The sequence below is a fragment of the Rhipicephalus microplus genome, chromosome 5 (assembly GCF_043290135.1).
Source record: "Rhipicephalus microplus isolate Deutch F79 chromosome 5, USDA_Rmic, whole genome shotgun sequence".
NCBI classification, from domain to species: Eukaryota; Metazoa; Arthropoda; class Arachnida; order Ixodida; family Ixodidae; genus Rhipicephalus; species Rhipicephalus microplus.
In genome coordinates, this window is record NC_134704.1 from 13,143,560 (window position 1) to 13,163,515 (window position 19,956).

The window sequence follows — 19,956 nt, forward strand, 5'->3', positions numbered from 1 at the left end:
CAGCACGTTCATACCTTCATACCGAAACTCAAACGATGAAAGCGAAACAACATCATGGCTATAGATGAATAGTTGTAGACAAGTTCCCCACCATAGCCCCCTATATTTCTCTTGCCTGCCGGATTATCGATGGTCACATGAAAAGCGGCCTTCGTCGGTACTATGGTAATGACGCTACCTAAGTAGGTGTGTCTTCAAGTAAGTTTCTTACGTTTTTGGAGCTTAAATGCAACAAAAATAACGTAAAAAGACGTAAACGTAATTATGATTAACCCTACGTAAGTGACGCCGTCATTCAGCAGGCAACTACTTCAATACAATGCATAACATTTAAAATTAGTAGCAAACACTAAAATTGCCAATCTCAAAGGCCAAATACAAAAATTCTTATTCCTACGTAGGCAGCGCCGCGATAGATGACGGGCGTTTCGTGCTCATCCGGCAGGCAAAGAAAATCTAGGATGCTATGTCCCCAGACTCCCCACAGAACGCCTACCATTGTACCCAACAACGTCCCCAAATATCCACATTAATGAAGGCCAGTGTTATCATCATGTTTTAAAGACATATCTTAACAAAACTTGACAATAGCAAATAATTTTGAGCTTAATTATTTTTTTGCTCTTTTATTTAAAAAAACTTTACGGTAGTAGCATGAATAAATGGTGCTATACAACTTCCTTCATGTATACAACCATAGCCAACAACAGTAATAGAATATGACAATATGTCACAGATTATGCTTTTGCAAATCACATGTTTCAGAAAAGCACAACAAATGATTAAATACGCTGCGGCAGCCATGTTTTTAGACATCATGCTGCATCAAAGGCGTTAAGCGCACACAGACCATAGCCAATCCACTACACAGCCGGCGCCGCTAGCTGCTTCACAGAACACTGCCGCTGCCCGGCAGCCTCCATTCTTCGAGCGATGGATACTTGCGTGATACAAGTTACAAACGTTGCCCCTACAGCCACCGTGGAGCAAATGTCCACGTTGTTTGGCTTTTTGGGCAAAATCCTGGAGTTGAAGATGTATCCGGCGGACGAGTTCTTGGTGCACCCGGTGGCCAAGGTATGCTTCATTCGCTTTGAAGAGTCCTGGAGCGTCGGAGTGGCACAGCACCTCACAAACACGGTGTTTGTAGATCGTGCTTTAATTGTGGTGCCGGTGGCTGATGGCAAACTTCCAGATGAGAGCAAGGCGTTGGCGATTTCAGCCTCAGCGACGCCGCCTGTCGAGGAGCCAGCAGCGCCTGTCACCACTGGTTTGATCAATCAGCTTGCCATGGGAGCTGGTGGCATTCAAGTGATTACAACCCAAGATCCCGCACTGGCTGCCCTGGGCTTGCCGCCGTATCCACCGCTACCGGCCACGATGGATCCCGCCAAAGTGGAAGAGATCAGACGCACCGTCTATGTCGGCAACTTGGACTCGTCAGCCACTACTGAACAGCTGCTCAAGTTCTTCAGTCAGATGGGTGAAGTCAAGTACGTGCGTATGGCTGGCGGCGAGAGCCAGCCGACACGATTCGCCTTCGTCGAATTCTCTGAACAAAGCAGCGTGGGCCGCGCACTGCAGTTCAACGGCATAGAGTTCTGTGGTCGTTCGCTTAAGATAAACCACTCAAACAACGCGATCGTCAAACCGCAGGCAAAGAGCTCCGAGGCGGCACACAAAGAAATTGAAGAAGCCATGCGACGCGTGCGCGAAGCGCAGTCGCTCATTACAGCTGCTATTGAGCCAGAGATGGTGAAGCAGCCGACAGTTGGCTCGCCGTTACAACTTGGTGCGGCGGCAACTCTTGCCAAACGCAGGAGCCGTTCAAAGAGCCGCTCGAGACGCCGAAGCCGCTCCAGGAGCCACAGCAGCCGACGCAGGAGCCGCTCCAGCAGTCGTAGACGCTCTATCAGCCGACACCGGAGGTCTCACAGACGGTCGAGAAGCAGGCATCGCTCGCCGAGGCGCAGGCGGCGTTCTTCAAGCAGCCGGCGTTCGTCCCGCTCTAGACGCCATTCGAGATCCAGGTCTCCCAGCAGAAAGCTGCGACTCAAGGATCCGGACCGGCGTCGTGGGGAATCCAGAGAAAGACGCCGCCGCAAACGCTCGCACTCACCTCGCAGATCCAGGCGGGGCTCGTCACCACTGACGCCACCACGCCGTAGCGGGAAGAAGCGACACAAATCACGCAGCCCAAAGCGATCTAAGAGCCGAAAATCTCCCAAAGATGATACAAAGGCCCCCGTCGCAAGGGACTACGACGAAGAAGAAAAAGGCTATGAACCGGCACGTGACACCAGCCCAGCCAGTTCTCCCCCATCAGGGGACATGGATCTCGCCAGTGATTAATGAACCAATAAAGGGCGCTCATTTTATTTCCATGGGTTGTAGCTTCTTTACTAAGAGTGTGACAAAAGGAGAAGGGTTTCACTGTCTGAACCAGCTGCCACCAGGGGACCCTGAAGATCGAGGCTGTTCAGTGGTTTCCCTTGAGGACGAACCAAGGCATCCATTTCTACTTCACCACGCAGTTGTCCTGTGAAAAATCATACAGGCAGGAAATGTGATTGTCATGCTTGGTATATTTCAATGAAACTGTTCACTGCAATACATGTGGCTGCTGTATTATGTGTAAAAAGTCTAATTAATCCTGATCATGCATTTAAATATGGGTAATCTTAAAGGGGCCTTGCTACACTTTTTGAGCATGATCAGAAAATGCTCCCAAGAACATGTGAGTCAAATGATATAGTCAAATGCGGCCTGCAATTCACAATAAATTATCAGTCAGCTAAAAATTGCTTTCTCTTCTCTCGACAAATGATGGAGTAAGCTCAAAATTCACTCATACAAGGCCTTTTATCAGCCATTGGCTTATTTGAACATGGCGCGCTTGGTCGTTACAGAGACTGCTGCAGGCCGCGACTTGTCCACGCATGCGCACGCGATCACACTGAAAAAGCGGTACATCGGGCCGCGAGGCGGTTTCCTTTTTTGCATGCTTATAGGTGTGCGCCCATCCGAGCATACATTGCCACAAACTGTTATGATTGATATAACAAAATAATTGTGGCTCCCTTTTAGCTTCGTTATAACAAGGTTTGAGTGTATATAATATTATCTGACACAGTTACCTTGCTGCATTTGACACTTGTATCGTGTTTTCATACCTACTTTAGGCCTGCTACACGAACTTCTATAATTGTCACTTCATAAGGTTCGAGCTGTAAAAATACAAAGTAGATAAGAAACAAAAATCTCTGCTGTTTTCATTAACATGTACCAGGTATCCGATAATACGAATTATAGCCGTGGTGAAGCGTATATGCAGAATTGGCAACGCTACAACATGCTTATACCTAGCTCATGCGTAGTCGTATATATCACCCGGAGATCATGCGCTTTTATTTTTCTGCACGCTGCACATATGCTGAGATGTACCCACTCGCAGATAATTGCGTCAAATACATTTTTACCTTGACTAAAATGTCAGATCGTAAAGTTCCATCGACAACCGGTTACTGCAACCGGGCCAAATTGAATACCAGTGTTTTCGCAAACAGGACGCATCACGTTATATTCACACTACACACACCATGCACAATATTCTTAGTTTCACCGTCCGTAAGGGTCAACCAATATTGTCGATGTCTTTTACACGCCACAGTCAACACTGAACACTTTTGAAGACAATGCCGCTGTTCCTCGCACAGGCCACCACATGTGTGCACTTCTCTGAGATAAACAGCCAGACAGCGTGGCAAATATTTCATCACACATTTTACCACACACCTAGATGTTCTCCAACACATACCACAGCTAATGTTGCCACTGTGAGATGAAGATTAAGCTTTCAAAAAGAAAAAAAAAAAGCTTGCCCCAAGCACCGAGCGATTGCACCGCACTAAGCCACCGGCGGGAGTGTTTTGCCAACCGCCGCCTTGCACGTGCACCGTTGACGTCACGCTGTGACGTACCCCGGTAGAGGTCTATTACTAAAAATAACATCCCCCTTATTAGTATTTTATTTGAAATTACTGTCTGTTAATTCATTAATACTGTGTCTAACAAAGAAAAAACTGAGCTCTTAAACAATTACCTTCTCTTCTAAAAAACAAACAAAAAAGACATTAAAAGTCAGCCTGAGTGGATGCCTGTCAGGACTTTGGACACCATCACACACTGATGCCAAAAGTTCAGGGATGTGATCCCACATCATGTCTTTCTACATGTTTTCTATCCTGCAAGACCTCACCTAACAGTAAGTTTGAAAAATAACTCAATTTCTATAATGGTTCGCCTGATTTTGTTTCCACAGACAATATCAAGAGTGCTTCACTTCTGAACCATGATAGAACTTGAGCTTTTCTCTACTCCCGCTACTTATTGTACAGCTTTCATTTTGTCTTTCTGCAGCAATACTTGTTCACACTGTCATTTTTGAATATGCTTGTATTACTTAATATAATAATAATAATATTTGCCGTTTTACGTCCCAAAACCACAATATTAATATAAGATGCAATAGTGGAGGGCTCCGGAAATTTTAACAATCTGGTGCAGTGACATCACAAAGTACATGGACCTCTACCGTCTTGCCCCCATCGAAATGCAACCGCTGCAGTCTGCATAACCTGTCTGTATTACTAAACTGACAAATATGTCTGTTAGGCCCTTGTAGCCTTTTGCTCCTACTACCAGTTTCTGTAATGGAAGCAAAATAAACTTCATCTACTTCAAATGTTTGTGTGTGTTTATTTTCACATCCTTTCTTTTGTATTCGATCATCCAATGTGGATTCCTGTATAATTCAAGTATTCCTTCGAATTTATTTGATGTCCGCATAGTGGTTTTTATTGTTTTGCAACCTAACAAAAAAACAGTAAGAATAGGTTGCCCCTTTTGTGCAAGCAAAATTTAATACAACTGATTTTACGTTTGCCCTTTAGCAACTACAGTTAAACCTGCTTATAACGAACCTCCACATAACGAGTTCCTCAATATAACAAAGTTTTTATATTCTCCATTGTTACTTCATAGAAGCACATGTATTTGCAACCTCTATGTAACAAAGTAACAGCAGGACACAACCTTGATATAACGAATTTTCGCCACAGACAATCTAGGAATTTTGCCTCAAATTTAGTAAATTTCAGCATGAGCATCTTTCACGGTTGCCCCGCTGCCGACGAAGCGCATAGCGGCGGTGGCGAACTCACGAACCTCGCGACTCCCAGGCAAGCCTGCACCCTACGAGACGCCGTTATTTCCGCCGCGTACACATGCACGGATGTGCCCCCCCTTCCCCCCCCAAACAAAAAAAGAAAATACGTTTGTGTTGCCAGTGCCACACTTTTAGCTAGCATCACATATGTAGGGCCGCGCTGCATATAGAGGGCGCTTTACCGAATTGTTTCCCGCAGTATCAGTGTCGTTCACTCTTCATTTTTGACGCCGTGCGCGCATGGTTTGCTCGCATGATGTGGCCTCTGACGACATTCAGCTTTGCTTTATTTTTTCACCAGCCGGGAGATGCCAGATTAGAAAGTGATGGAAACTCTCCTGAGACCACGCTAACAATGGTGTATCTTCGGAGGTCAACTCCTCACGTGCTACTGTCTTGCGCTGCACCGTGGGTTCGTGGGACCATAGCCTTCGCAATTAGCTCAGGCAACAGCATGATGGTGCGTTGAATGCAATGCAGTGAATGCGATAGCAACAAATCGTAATGTAATATTATGTACAGCTGGAAGCCAACTCTTGAATCCGATATCGCAGAACTCCTACTAAACATTCGTGTAAGCAAATACGACCGCTCCAGGGAGAAGTTCTTTTTTCACACAGTCTTTTCGTGTTGAAAGCGCACTGATGCTTGTCAAGATGGAACGCGTGCCAGCGATCGTGACCATGCCCTTAAAATTAAAGTTTACTGTTGCTACTCAAGGACCCCCTCGCACATTTTTTCATACTTGTTCAAGACAGCTTGTTTCCTTTCTGTTTGAGAAATCTACGGCAGTTCCTCCAGGCAATAGAGATGGGCCGGCTGATGTGATCACTGCTTCAATAGTGCTCGTGCACTCTTACCCGCTCATAAAAGTTACGATGCACGGGGGCATGTTATCGATTTGGACTTTCTACGGAACATGATGGCGACAGAAAAAACCAGCTGAGAATATCCATATAATTGCAATCACAATAATAATGCAGTTTCTTTACGGCTAAATAACTGTTTTGGCTTACCTCTGCCTTCAGTTTCAGTTTTGTTCAAATTGTGCATTTGTTTTTTGAATTTTCGTACTGAACCTGCATATAACGAAATCCTCTTTATAACGAATTTTTTCAGGAATTTGTAAATTTTGTTATATCCATGTTTAACTGTACATAGAATGCAAAATTGAAAAGTCACAAACCAGCAGCAGGTGTCTTCCAGCACAGCAGTGAGCCGTCATGCGCACAAAACAGCAGGCTGCCCTCTGGATCAAACACCATGTCAGCAAGGGCACCCTGGGTGGGTGCGGCTAGGGTGACTGTGGCTAGGCGTGTCTGGCGCAGGTCCCACAGGGAGAGCTGGCCACTTGCGGCACCACAGGCGACCAAGTGCCCCTGGCTCTGGTGTTGTGCCAGACAGGTCACCTGTTGGCCAATCCTGGGATTGAGGTCATTCATGTGAACAGGAACTCTGAGGACCACTAGTCCATGCACAGGAATTCATACTCCTCACACTTCCCTCACCTGAAGGCATCTTAACTTAGACTTAGAAAGAAAGAAGAACAAAGCTTGCCTTAAGTTGCACAGGGCTTGAAACAGCATGACTGGAGAATTCAGAACCCAAGTCTGCTTTCTTCTAGATCGTTGCTAGGGTTTATTTAGGTTGTTTCTTCGTTGATTCTCAGTACAGAGGTGTTCGAGTTGAACCGAACACATTACACGGTTGTACAAACATGAGGCACAGAAACTCGCGCTGGAACCAACATTTCGCACCGCCCTTAAGTACAGTCGAAGTTCGATAGTTCGAACTCGAAGGGACCCGAAAATTTGTTCGAATTAAAAGAAGTTTGAATTTATTAAAGTAAACAACTGGAAGGCTCACCATGCAGTGGCACATGTGCATTGAGCTAACACACGAGGGGGAAGCTTCAAAAACTTACATTTATTTACAAATCACAGGACATTTGTCAAAATATTGAAGTAATTGGTGATACATGTGCGTCTGCACACGTTTGCCATGCCGCAAGTCAATCAATTTCGCATGCAGCTTGCAAAGCATTTCTACTTCGGCTGCAGCAATTTCCTGACAAGAGAAGTTGCGCGCGGCAAAGGCCAGCACCTACACTCTCTAAAGATGACGACAACGACAACTGCGTCTCCGCTACTGCCCTCAGTGTCGCAGCGTGGCCAGCCTGTGACGAGAAAAGAGAAGCGTTTCCACGCTGAGAGAGGCAGATCGGCATTTGAGAGAGAACCAACACTCCACGGCAGCTTACTTTTTTTTCCCTCTCTCTTTCCGCATGCGGCGTTGAAAGGAGAAGGGTCTCTAAGTGGCAGGGACGGAAAAGGGAGAAGGGCGGCACAGGCGCGTCGCAGATCGGCAATTGAGAGAGAGCAACCATTTCACCGCAGCCTTTTCTTTTCCTTCGCGTGCGGTTTCAAGGTGTCGAAGGTGCCGCCGTGGGATTGGGGGTGGTGCTGAGAGCATTTTCAGAGTGCGGTATGTTCAAATTAATTGTCGCAGGTGCTGGCGCGTTCAAATTACAGCGTATTTTCGCCCATTTAAATACACATAGCTTTGATGGGACCTCAGCATGAGTTCGAATCAGCCGAAAGTCCGAGTTAAGCGCGTTCGAATTAATGAGATTTGACTGTATATGGGGCATGTCACAGTTGGCATAGGCCTTCCATTGCTTTAAGGTCTTCTCGCAGCTGCCGTTGCCTTTCCCGTCCCCTAGAATTCTTTCGCTGTAAGTACTCTATGTCTCTGCCTCGCCGCAATCGCTTCGCAGTCAGTTGCAGGCCTAATTGTTGCCTCCTTCATTTTGACCGGACTAGTGGTGAGCAGTGGGACTTATCCAACTTCTGGGGCACATACCCATTTATAAAAACGATGATAGTTTTCTGCTGAGCTGCACAGTGGCACATACCCTTTAAGATGGTCATAGTTTTGTGCGACAGATGCACAAGGAAAGATTTGCTGAACAGCTTCACCATTAAAATAGCACTAAAAGCAGGAATTGTTGCCAATGACATAAACAAAGGGAGATGGTCGGAAGCCATGCAACTGGTGCACAAAAAGGGTAAATATAAGAACCTGGAATTCCGGTTGTGCTGGCAAGTTTGCAGTGAGCATTTACATAATCTGTGTGTGCAACTTCCAAAAACATGAGAAAGAAATATAGAGGGTGCATTTTTTGTGTACTGTACAGATTTTTTGTGGCAATCCCCCGACAGCAAGGCTCTGGTCTTTTTCACACTAGAACTCTACATGTGACGAAAATACTCTGCCTCAGCTCAAATAACTATGTGTGAATATTTAACAAAATTACCAATTAACCGTTTACTTAGACTTCAAGGTTGTTCTTTATATTAGAAAGTTGCAGTGCTTGACAACTTATGGCATACCCAGTCTTCAGAAATAACAAAATTTGCACTTACTTTTATATATTAATCACTGAAGTTTAAGCACACTATTGAAACTTATTTCCCATGAGAAACGACCATTCTCTTGCATCATAATGGAACTACTCATGAAAAAGAAGAGACAAAATTAGAATGGAGGCTCATTTGTGACCACACCTTTTAATGAAAAGGGGCAAGCCATCTCACTTTCACCAGCGAGTCCTCATACATATGGTATTTGATATTTCTTCCAAGCTGCGTGCAAGAGAGCCGCAATATCGACCTTTTCTTTCTCTGTGCAGCATAAAACTCTGAGCCAGCCACTAAGGTCCTTATTCTCATGAACAGGCAAAATAGTTTACGATGCCTGCTAATAGTAAGGAAGAAAAAGATAAGCATCACACATCACACCCAAGGAATAAGCTGCCTACTTTTTCTGGCCAGATTCTACTTTGTCAGGTCTTGATTAAAGTTACGTAACTTTGCTTTCATGCGCGATTCTAGTTTTATGCTGAAGAGGCTAAGTTTTCTGCACACCAGACACCATCAGTTTTAATTGTGTCCTTAAAATTTGATGATGAATACCTTGAATCAGCTGCGATTTTTGTGGTTTAAAAAAATAGGGAATGATATAAATTAGTGCACACTGCCACTTTCTAATATAAACGACTGCCTTTAAGTGAACAAAAAGCTTATTGGCGAGCTTTTTCATGAGTAACATTGGTGCCCCTTCAGTTGCGGCAAAGTATTTCTACCTTGACATGGAGTTTGTGCGTGGACACGACAGAAGCCATATATATATTTTTAAAATCTATATTGTTTAAAAATACCACGTATTGTACTATCATATTTGCCAAGAGTTACCAGGCGCATTTAGTATACATTTATATATAAAAGTGAAGAGAGATGGGCAAGGTCATGTACCGTATAAACCGGACTATAGGTCGAGTGGGAATATAGGTCGACCCCCCAAATTCAGGTTACCGAAAAAAAAAAAAGAAAACAAACCAAAATTGCCGAACGACATTTATTTGCGGATTGGGCGCACCCCACCCCAATCGTAGGAGCTCCCCTCAACCACTATCGCAACTGTTCCTATTCGTCAGACAAAGCACCACTGTCTTCTGAAGACGAGAGTTTTTCAGTGGCCGTCTCCTTCAGTGCGTTGTCTTCCGAGCCATACAGTGGGTTGCTGATGGAACATTTCCTGAAAGCATTTTCCACCATAGAATCTGGCAAGGAACGCCAGGAGCAAAGCACCCAGCCACTAACAGTCACAAGCGGAGACCTCTGCAGGCGGCCCGTCAGTGTCTTTGGGTTGTCGCCGGACATCCACTTTTGGTACTCCAGCTGCACTCGGTCCTTGAACGGCTTGTTTAGCACTACGTCGATCGGTTGGAGGGTGGACATCATAGCACCTGGTATCACGGTGAGGTCCGTTTTTCCATCGCCCAGTGCGCGCTTCACAGCGTCGGTTAAGTGACCACAAAACGCATCTAACACCAGCATTCTGCAAAGACGCAGCAGTGCACTTGGCTGACGGTTCGTATCCATTCGAGCATCATGGCCTCGTCCATATATCCCTTTTTTTATGCCAACGACAATACAGGGTAGAAACACTTCCTTCGGTATTGTTTAACGTTTGAAAATGATGAAGAGCGGAAGCTTTGTACCATCTGCCATGCATGACAGCATCACGGTGAAGCACGAGTGCTCACTGCCAGTAAACAACAGTTCATATCCTTGGCGCCAGGCTGCATGATCATGGTCGATGAAGGCATGTCAAACCACACGGGGGTCTAATCGTCATTGTCAAACTGCCCCATCATGTAGTTGTTCTGCTCCCGAAGCCGGTTCACGAAGCCCTGAAAGTTTATAAGCTTGTCCTCATACTCGTCTGGAAACCTCTGACAGATGGATGTGTGCCACCGGAAAGGAAATTCTTTGCATCTCATGAATCGATGCACCGAAGAGTTTGGTGCACGAAACTCTTCTCTCGTGAGCCGAGCTTCTCGAGCGAGTTCCACAGCTTTCTTGAGAATGGTATCAATGGTCTCTTGCAGCGAGCATGCATGAACTTCCCACACAAAGTTCCCTAGCGTATTCTTTAGCTGCGGATGAACCGCACTTCGCCCACGAAATGACATTTTTCGAGGATTGCACATCTGCAGCTTCTCTTTCTGCACCCTCCAATAGCGCACGCTTTTTTCTGATACACCAAAGCGGCACTGAGCAGCCATATTCCCATTCACTTCTGTGAACTCAACAACCTCTAGTTTAAACGCAGCTGAGTACTGCCTTCTCGTACCGCTACTCATATTCAGTGAACGAAAGAAAGACCACTAAAAATGAAGCACAATGTCAAGTGGAGCGAGAACTTAGAACAGAACGGAGGCAAATCACGAACACAAAAAAACAGATAAGAGAGTAAAAACAACAACCTACTATTGGATTTGAATGCGAATATGGCCGTGTCCAGCTTCTCATACACATGCAAGCCACATGTTGCCAGACCACAGTGCACTGTCGCTTAGACACCGCTATATAAGACGAGGGGCAACTTTAGCTCGTTGTTTTATTGAAAATATCTGGAGTTATATTCCAATTTATACGGTAGATGATAGGACCAGTGCAATTAGATGAACCCTCGACTCACCATGTGAGGTCCTGCGCTGGTCTCCTGTCAGGTGATGCCAAATCCCAAAGCTGCAAGTGCCCAGCCAAGTTCCCCACGATCACATGCTCCTGGCGCACATAGGAAAGGCACGTGGGGCACCCACTGTTGGCTCCTTCTGAAAGAACAATGATTTGAAAAGGCATAATCAGCGATCGAATTTCGTGTAAGGCCTCCAGAAAACTACACAAAGTAATGTGGACAAAACTAGCAACGAACACAGCACACAAGTCTGCCCCTTCAGTGTTTTCGTTTGTTCACCCTTCAAAGTCAAGTTTAACTGAAGCAGAACCAGAAAGTTGCCACATAAAAATCCTATATTATTTTTCACAATGCAATTCTTTGAATTAAAAATGCCACCATTTCGTTTTTCTTGCAGTTGGACAACTGCCTACAATATTTATAAACAGTTAGCATTACACCAAGAAAACCTATGGTCTGTTTTCACACTTCCATCCTTCATTTACGTCATTTTCTGATAGAAAAGCTCTGCTACCAATAGATGTAACATTAAGGAAATCTTGTAGTATTAACTATTTATTTTAACTTGACATAACTGCCTTCAGTGCAACTCTCAGTGGTTTCGAAAAGTCTGTTGATGAAGAGATTTGTTTGGTACTACAATTGATACAGATGAGAGTTGAACAAAAAAATGTCATTTGAGCCCAAGTCCTTACATTGGGACTTTTGATAATCATGGCTGATATTGCAGGAACCACAGTTCTGACAAAAACAAAAACAACTGTTTTCGTCAGGGCTCCGACAAAGACAAGTTCGGCAATTCGTCAGACCATTTCTTGTCACTTCGAGCATCCATTTTGCCTTGAATTTCTAGCTCATTTAGAGTTTATACAGAGTATGTTTCATGGTTTGTTACAAATCTCTTCGATAAAGGAACAAGAAGAGTGCAGTTACCAATAATTCTTAATGCCTCAGGGCGACCAGGAGTGAGCAGGCACAGTCTCCCATCCTCACCAACACTGGCGAGTTTTTGCGGGCCACGAGCTGAAATGGCAGTACACGGATAGCCAGGATGCAAGTGGCTCCATCGCTGTTGTTCCTGAAGCTGCACGGGTGAATACAGTCAGCTGGAATTGCAACTCACAAACAGAACCCATAGTGATGAAGAATGTGAGCTGAAATGGAAGTCAAGGAAGGTAACATTTAATCGTGCGTCATGCCATGATACAACCTTAATTAAAACCAACAAATAACTGTTTTGATTGTATGGTAGTAATTACAATATAATTGAGAAAAGACTAGAAAAGGCACCAAAGTGTCATCTGATGATTTGGTGCCTGCCAGTGCGAGGCTTATTGGTCAGCTGTGTGCTTGTTGAAAGCTCACGTGCTACATGACACTAGCTGGCTAGAAAAGAGAGTTCGGCACTCGATGTCATCGTTTCGAGTGATGCTAACACTACCATGTTTACACGCACATAAATAACCAATAAGTGGATGGGGGGCAACCACTGCCAAAGCTCAATTGATAAAGCAACAGGCACGTAATCAAAAGGTTGCTGGTTTGGTCCATGCAGGAGGCAAGTTGTCTTGTTGCCCACTATAGTTTCTCCACACTTCTATCGTAACTACAATACAACCAAAAATTAGAATTGTCATCCCCTATACTTTGTTTGGCTTCACTATCTGTTGGTTCTCATTCAGTTTGTATCAACAAAGAAACGAGCCCTTAAGGCGTTGAACTGGTACAGCACATTACGGCAAAGAAGAACCAGTCAAGCATACCGACACAAGAAAACAGAGATCTAACTTCAAATGCTCAGTTGGAAGTTTGCGCTCCATCCTCTTGTGTCAGTGTGCTCGGTCGTTTCTTCTTTACCAAAGACCCCTTCATTTGTTTAATCATACCACGACAAAATTCTTCTGAGCAAGCGTAGTACTTGAATAATATTCTCTGTGGCTAAACGATTCTTTTAGGTAGGACAAAAATAATTCCTGGTATCTTTTAGCTTCATCTTCTTCTCTTTGAGTCACAAGATCAAAGAAGGGATTTGTTATACTGGAGACAACATTCTCTGTCAAGCATCTCTGTCAAGATCGACAAGCATCAAGCGTCTCGACAAGCGTCTCTGTCAAGATTGCAATCTTTATGAAGGGAATTTGTCGAAACATTGACTGCAGCAACATTCCCTGTTAAATTATTTTTTCATGTCTTGTTGACGACTGCAACTTGTGGAAGCCAAGCCAACTATGCATGGTGAGAGGCACACAAGTAAATGACTATCTGTTGTAAACAAAACCTGGGAGTTCATTTTGGTGTGGTTCATTCCAAACTGAGGACTTCATAACCCAAACAAATCCCCGTAACTGGAGCTTCCAAAGGCCTGCTCAAAGAAAAATTAAAGTATATATTCCTACTTATATATTATATTCCTACTTAAAGTATATATTCCTACTTGACAAAACATCAAAAGTAAGCTATAATGACCATGGCAACTACACTGAGCTATTGACAAGCCCCCATGCTGAGCACCTTCAAGTGCATCAAAGACTAAAAAAAGTGTGCACTTTCCATCACAAAAGTATGTAACTATCTATGCATTTTGAATACCTGTGCATTTTAGGGCCACTTCTATGCAGGTTTCTTAGTTATTTAGTCCAAATCTTGAGATTACGTTCACATAAAAAAAACGTGGTCATAACAAACACGCTTCAGCACAGTGAAAGTAAGTGTATGAGCGAGATAAACGAAAATGAAGCTGCACACAGACCTCACTGCTACTGCAGCGGTAGAGCCGAACCTCTCCAGATGACAGTGCAGCTGCTAAGATGTCTGTACCTGCAAACTAAAGAGTAGTGCATGCATTTGGACCAGAGCACTCTAGAAGACTGGCAAACATGCCCGTTTAGCAGCACGTTAAAGATTTCCAAAGCCCTACACTATCGTAACCAAATAACGGTTTTGAGACATTAAACCACAGCTATTATTAGAGTTTTCAAACAGAAGCCCCCCCCCCCTAAAATAGCGTCAAGGTCACTGAGCCTGTGTAAAACCCAAAGCACGTTTGGGTTGGGCAGGCTATTTCTCGAATTTAGCGGGGCCCCAAAACCTGCCCCAAATGTTTATGGTCAGACAAACGTGACGGCTCTCGGCCAAGACTACAGCGACATAGAATAGCGGGAGTGTCCAAAGCACCGCAGACCCTATTCGAAAACTCGTAGCTCCTGCTTGACCCAATGCGTCCATACGCAAAGAGCTTTGGGGCACCAAACTTTTAGGGCCCCTATTTGAAAACTCTCTAATATCATTAACTCTCAATTACTTGTCAATTACTCCCATCTTACGCAACACTCATTTCATGCAACCCACTGAAAGAGTAATGCTGGACACCACTGTTTCGCTGATGAGCCACGTACTCACCATGCCATCACTCACCTTCGTTGCACACGTTTTCATGCGCTACTGAGCAACGATAGTACATGTATGTATGTCTACGATACGTACTATACGCGGGGATAACGACCCAGTCAGCCGCTGTCTTACAGCTGATGCATGCTAACCCGATCTGCTCGGTTCCACCGCCTTCACCTTCTCGATTTTTATCCTCGGCATGTAAACCCCTTTGTCTTGCTTAGTGTTTTTGGATGTTCCACAGTTAGCACAGAATGTATGAGCCCTTCGGGTGACCAAAAGAAGCAGTCGTCAAACTGAGGCTCTCAAGCACTTCGGCTTTCATTTTTTAGTAGGTCTTGTACTCACACAGAGATCACCTGTATCCGAGACCAGCTCAACCGTGCAAACACGACGCATGCCGGCGTCGGGGGAATCTTCACTCGGCTTGGCAGAGCATGCCCACAGGGACAGTGTGTTCGGCTGTAGGGTCACAATTCGCAAAATTAGAATAATGCATTCGCGTGAAAAGAAAAGTTATAGCGCAACCATAAACTCGGGAACATCTCCTTTACCTTGTCATCCCAGCTGCCGGAAACCAAACAGTACTCGTGCCTGTTTAGCAAACCATGACCTTCTGGCTTAAAACGAACGCTGTTGACCTTTGTGGCGGCATACTTGACGTTTACCTGCACCATTTGGGCGACTAGCGCAAATATCCTTACGATCGTACAAGCATCAAATCCTCAAAACATGCCGCCAAATGCCGCTCGGGCGAACTCCCATGCGGATGCGGAGCACAGCAGTCGCTCTCGTAGGACGCGCTATATTTCCTTAAGCACAGATACTATAATCAAAACACTTTCAGCAGTGGTAAATACTCTCCTATAACTTTATGAACAAATAATTTACACTCAGTAACCTAAATATAATTTCAGCTAGCGTATGCTGCCCTCTTGCGACTATTCTGCTTTTTTGACACACAAGCGACATAACAACCTTCTCGAGCGTGCGTGTGCGTCGTCGCGGAGGAGGTCGGCCAGGCCAGCAGGCAAAGCCTCGGCCTGTTACAAGTAAAGATACATTAAACACGGTCGGCGAACCACCTACAACGTCAGCGATCGACGAAATCGTGCGGCCTCGCAAGTGACTCGGAGCGAGGGCTTACGCCGCTCACTGGAAGTACCACCTGAGCTGATAGGGCCGAGATCCTGCTCCTTTCCGCAATAACATCACCGTGGCTTCGTGAAGACAGTCAACGCATCAAGCGATGGCCGGGTCGGCGTTGCGCCGATTGATGGCAGAGTACAAGCAGCTGACTTTGAACCCACCCGAAGGCATCATAGCGGGACCGGTGAGCGAGGAGAACTTCTTCGAATGGGAAGCGCTCATCACTGGACCGGAGGGCACCTGTTTCGAAGGCGGTGTCTTTCCGGCCAAGCTCACATTTCCTCCCGATTACCCGCTCAGTCCACCGAAAATGCAGTTTACGTGCGAGATGTATCACCCCAACATCTACGCGGACGGTCGCGTATGCATCTCAATCCTGCATGCACCAGGTGAAGACCCGATGGGCTACGAGTCGAGTGCCGAACGTTGGAGCCCCGTGCAAAGCGTGGAGAAGATTCTGCTCTCTGTGGTCTCCATGCTGGCAGAGCCCAACGACGAGAGTGGTGCCAATGTTGACGCGGCCAAGATGTGGCGCGAGGACAGGCAGCAGTTCAATCGCATTGCCGACCGCCTGGTGCGCAAGTCGCTCGGCATGCTTGCCTCCTGAAAGTGCCCGACCAATAAATTCCTCAACAGCGAAAAACGAAGTACACAAGTATTCTTTTATTATCTGCAAAAAAAAAATATATGCGTGTATCTTGGTAAGCATGTTGTGCTTTACTTCCTTTTCTTGAGCTCCTCGAATCGGCGCGTCAAGTCATCGAAGTCGAGGTCGTCTTCCTTAGAAGGTGGCTTCGGCAAGCTGCTAGAAGGTACCGACGGCAAGTCGGGCAATCCGCTCACTGCACTGTATGGTGGCAGACCTTCACCGAAACCAATAGTGTGAGGGTTTATAGCTGGGAACGGAGCAGCTGATGGTGGGGCCTTAGGAATAGGCGGAGGCCCAGGAAAGTTCATGGGCTGGGGCGCAAATGGCGGAGGTTGAAAGTCCGGTCCCATCGGAGCTTTGAGTGGCGGCGCGTTGTAGTCCGGCCCCATTTGTCCCGCGGTCGGCGGTTGCGGGTAGTCGACTCCCTGCGGTGCACTGGCAGGCATGAACTGGGGGTAGGGTTGAGAGATGAAACCGGGTGGTCTAGCGCCAGCGCCGAGATCGATCAGTGGAGGCTGCGATGCTTCGTCGCTTGGTTCTTCCATAACAGACTTGTCCGGCTCGTAGGGCACGTCGTGGCTCTTCGCTATCTCGATCAGGTACTGCTCCACGAGAAGCCGCGGCGGCGCCTGAACGCTCAACTTCTGCATAAGCTTGGGACTCACCGTTGACAGCCCGTTATCGCGAGCCGCCTGCGCGTACGGTTTGCCGTACTTGATCGCAAGCTGATCGGCGACCGCTTTCAGTTCGGCAACGTCAGCCTGCAGTCGCGGTGCCACCCAGATGAGACTGGAGACAGCTTCCGAGAGACCTTCATCAAGCGTTTTCATTTGTTGGAGGAGGCCAAAACGTGCTAATAAAAGATCACAGTAGACTTCGACGAGTTCCATGGCTTCGACGAGGTAGTCTTCACGAATTATATGCTCAACACGGATCCTCGCTCTCTCAGTTTTCCCGTTTGCCAGGTGCTCTGCGATCTCCTTACGAGCTTTCTGCGCCAGCTCTGTTTTCTTACGTTCAAGCAACTTCAAGCGGTTCATCGTCAGTCGTAAGTTGGTCTTCAACTTGGCGTAATTGGGACCTGAGGAAAACATGTCTGCGCTGGAGCAACGAACCGCTTGGCAACAGAATGCAGGCTTCTTTGAAGTCGTCTGAAGCTGTTCCTACCCTTCAGACATGAGAAGGATAGCATCCGCCAGTCTCAGGTACGTAGACAGAGACGCGTTATTTTAGACGTACGCGTTCGATGCAGTAAGGTGCGGCGGTGAAAGCGTCACACCAGCGAACACCTACCACTTCCCCGCCCTAGTAGTAGCAGCAGCAGCAGGCTTGCGACATATGACGCCAGCCGGATAGATACGGCCACGGATACGGCTGTGGGATGACTCATAATTGGCTTCGTATTTTCGGCTTTTGAGAGAATACGTGCTTGCGGCTCTGCTATTATGAAAAGTCTTGTTGGAAGAGACGAAAGAAGTATCTTCCTCCGTGTTGGAAGATATTTTTGTTTACCTTTTTTTGTATAGGTGTTCTGTGATTTGACCCGCTTGTAGCTACGGTGACATGATGTATTTAGCTGTTTTCAGCACAATAGCTTCAGCAGCACTGTAGTTTCAGTTGCTCACATTGCAGGACAGCAGACGGACCTTGTGTACCGTCGCGTGGTAGTACGTGCGCATGTGAATGTTTTAGCGAAAATCTTCGGTGAAATGGGCAAAAAGAAGTGGAGTGAGACGGGCAATCCCAACCGTGACATTTGCGAATTCTTAAACGAGCTGGCGGACTACGAAAAAAACATCACCCGAAATGTTTACAAAAGCAACGCGTACCGAAAAGCAGCCGTGACGCTTGAAAAGCTAGACAAAAGAGTGACAAGTGCAGAAGAAGCAAAGGCCCTTCCCGGCATCGGCGCAAAGATTTCTCAAAATATTGAAGAGTTCCTACGAACAGGAAAAGTTTCGAAACTGGAGAAAGTTCGCAGCGATGAAAGCACAAGTGTTATTCAAGAGCTAACACGGGTATCGGGAATAGGACCCGCACACGCGAAATCTCTTTATGACCGAGGCATCCGCAGCATCGACGACTTGCGAAAGAACCAGGATTGCCTTACGGAACACCAGAAGGTAGGGTTGCGCCACTTGGAAGACATCGAGCAACGCATATCTCGAGAAGAAGTTGGTCTATTGGAGGCGAAAATAATCGATGCACTGCACCAGTTTGATGAAGCCTACGAGGCAGTCGCATGTGGCAGCTATCGAAGAGGCCTGCCTACGAGCGGCGACATCGACTTGCTAGTGTGCCACAACAGCTATCGATCTACGGACAGGAGGCCGCCTAAACTTCTGGCACGCCTGGTGGAACATCTTCGTGAAGCGGGCATCATTACTGACATCATGTCTTTGGGAGAAACAAAGTTCGCGGGTGTGTGCCAGCTCGATTCGTCCAAGCCTCACCGGCGCATTGACATTCGCGTACTTCCTCAGGACCAGTTCTTCTGCGGTTTGCTGTACTTCACAGGCAGCGACTTGTTTAACCAAAGTATGCGTGCGCACGCGGTTCAACAGAATATGAAGCTCAGTGAATATGCATTACGCCCCATTGGTTGCACAGGGGTTCCAGGGGAGCCTTTGCCTGTAACTAGTGAACGTGACGTATTTGATTGGTTGGGCCTACCCTACTGGGAGCCACACAAGCGCAATGGGCCCCTTGGGCAATGAACAGAGCGTGTGTGGAATGGCACATGGCGAGTTTATTCACACATAATATGTCTTGCTAGGCTTGCAAGACCAGTTCGAGCCACTGGCGCAGAGCCTCGCCCAGGACTGCTGGCATTGAGGCAAGGTCCCGGAGAAGAATGTAGAAGGGGAATGGGAAGCGCTCCATGTAGCTGCGAAGCTTGACCTGTCCTGAAGGCCCGAACTCCGGTTGCCGTATTTCAAGGATGGAGTCCTAGAGAGCCAAAAAAGACGTTAACAACAAGAGAAAGTATTTAACTAACCAATGTTATTTGCATCCTGGTATGGCATGTGTGCAATGAAAAAAAAACAGCTGATGTCACTAATATATAATAGTTGTCTCATTTTGCTCATTTTACTGTAAACAACTGCTAGTACACCCCCACTGTCCAATAAATCTCAGGTCCACTCTTCACAATCTTTCTATCTCTTCCCAACAGACCCTAACGAAATTATCAGCATTATTCATTATCTTAAAGTAATCTCTCCGGGACTGGACGGAATTCACTCGTCCAACATTAAGCTAATTGACAACCATATTGCCACCCCTCTATCCCGTATTATCAATCTAATATTCAAGACAGGTTCATTCCCATCACAACTAAAACGCCAAAATAATACCAGTGTTGAAAAAGGTGAGAGAACTTCCATATCTAATTATCACCCCATAGCTATCATTTCATCTTTTTGTAAACTAATAGAGAAGTGTATTGAGAAACTAATCACTGATTACTTGTCTAAGTTTTCAATTTTAACTCCTA

General features: G+C 46.1%; 7 protein-coding genes across 7 annotated transcripts in view; 3 read left to right on the forward strand and 4 right to left on the reverse strand.

The window, feature by feature from the left end:
- Positions 1–293, reverse strand: part of Gdap2 (ganglioside induced differentiation associated protein 2) — a 42,069-nt gene extending 41,776 nt beyond the window's left edge. The window contains exon 1 of the mRNA XM_037426155.2: positions 15–293. The gene's annotated coding sequence lies outside the window, so the exon portion shown is untranslated. The remainder of the gene's footprint in view (positions 1–14) is intronic.
- A 550-nt stretch (positions 294–843) lies between these two features.
- LOC119174995 (putative splicing factor, arginine/serine-rich 7) lies at positions 844–2,384 on the forward strand. Its single transcript, XM_037426156.2, has one exon. It carries the CDS (start codon positions 934–936, stop codon positions 2,350–2,352), a length of 1,419 nt encoding a protein of 472 aa, XP_037282053.2. The 5' UTR covers positions 844–933; the 3' UTR covers positions 2,353–2,384.
- Nup43 (nucleoporin 43) lies at positions 2,349–15,521 on the reverse strand. Its single transcript, XM_037426158.2, has 7 exons — positions 15,217–15,521; positions 15,011–15,124; positions 14,022–14,096; positions 12,206–12,356; positions 11,273–11,408; positions 6,414–6,649; positions 2,349–2,539 (listed from the first exon to the last, which is right to left on the reverse strand). Exons 1-7 carry the CDS (start codon positions 15,337–15,339, stop codon positions 2,403–2,405), a joined length of 972 nt encoding a protein of 323 aa, XP_037282055.2. The 5' UTR covers positions 15,340–15,521; the 3' UTR covers positions 2,349–2,402.
- Positions 15,522–15,641: 120 nt separating this feature from the next.
- On the forward strand, positions 15,642–16,458 carry Ubc7 (ubiquitin conjugating enzyme 7). The gene has a single exon (XM_037426159.2). It carries the CDS (start codon positions 15,912–15,914, stop codon positions 16,416–16,418), a length of 507 nt encoding a protein of 168 aa, XP_037282056.1. The 5' UTR covers positions 15,642–15,911; the 3' UTR covers positions 16,419–16,458.
- Positions 16,453–17,776, reverse strand: Ist1 (increased sodium tolerance 1-like protein). Its single transcript, XM_075894861.1, has one exon. It carries the CDS (start codon positions 17,552–17,554, stop codon positions 16,529–16,531), a length of 1,026 nt encoding a protein of 341 aa, XP_075750976.1. The 5' UTR covers positions 17,555–17,776; the 3' UTR covers positions 16,453–16,528.
- Positions 17,777–17,918: 142 nt separating this feature from the next.
- Positions 17,919–19,539, forward strand: LOC119174996 (DNA polymerase beta). Its single transcript, XM_037426157.2, has one exon. It carries the CDS (start codon positions 18,170–18,172, stop codon positions 19,175–19,177), a length of 1,008 nt encoding a protein of 335 aa, XP_037282054.2. The 5' UTR covers positions 17,919–18,169; the 3' UTR covers positions 19,178–19,539.
- LOC119174009 (midasin) overlaps positions 19,190–19,956 on the reverse strand; it is a 213,071-nt gene continuing 212,304 nt past the window's right edge. The window contains exon 74 of the mRNA XM_075894860.1: positions 19,190–19,409. Coding sequence (XP_075750975.1) covers positions 19,233–19,409 — 177 coding nt within the window. The 3' untranslated portion in view covers positions 19,190–19,232. The remainder of the gene's footprint in view (positions 19,410–19,956) is intronic.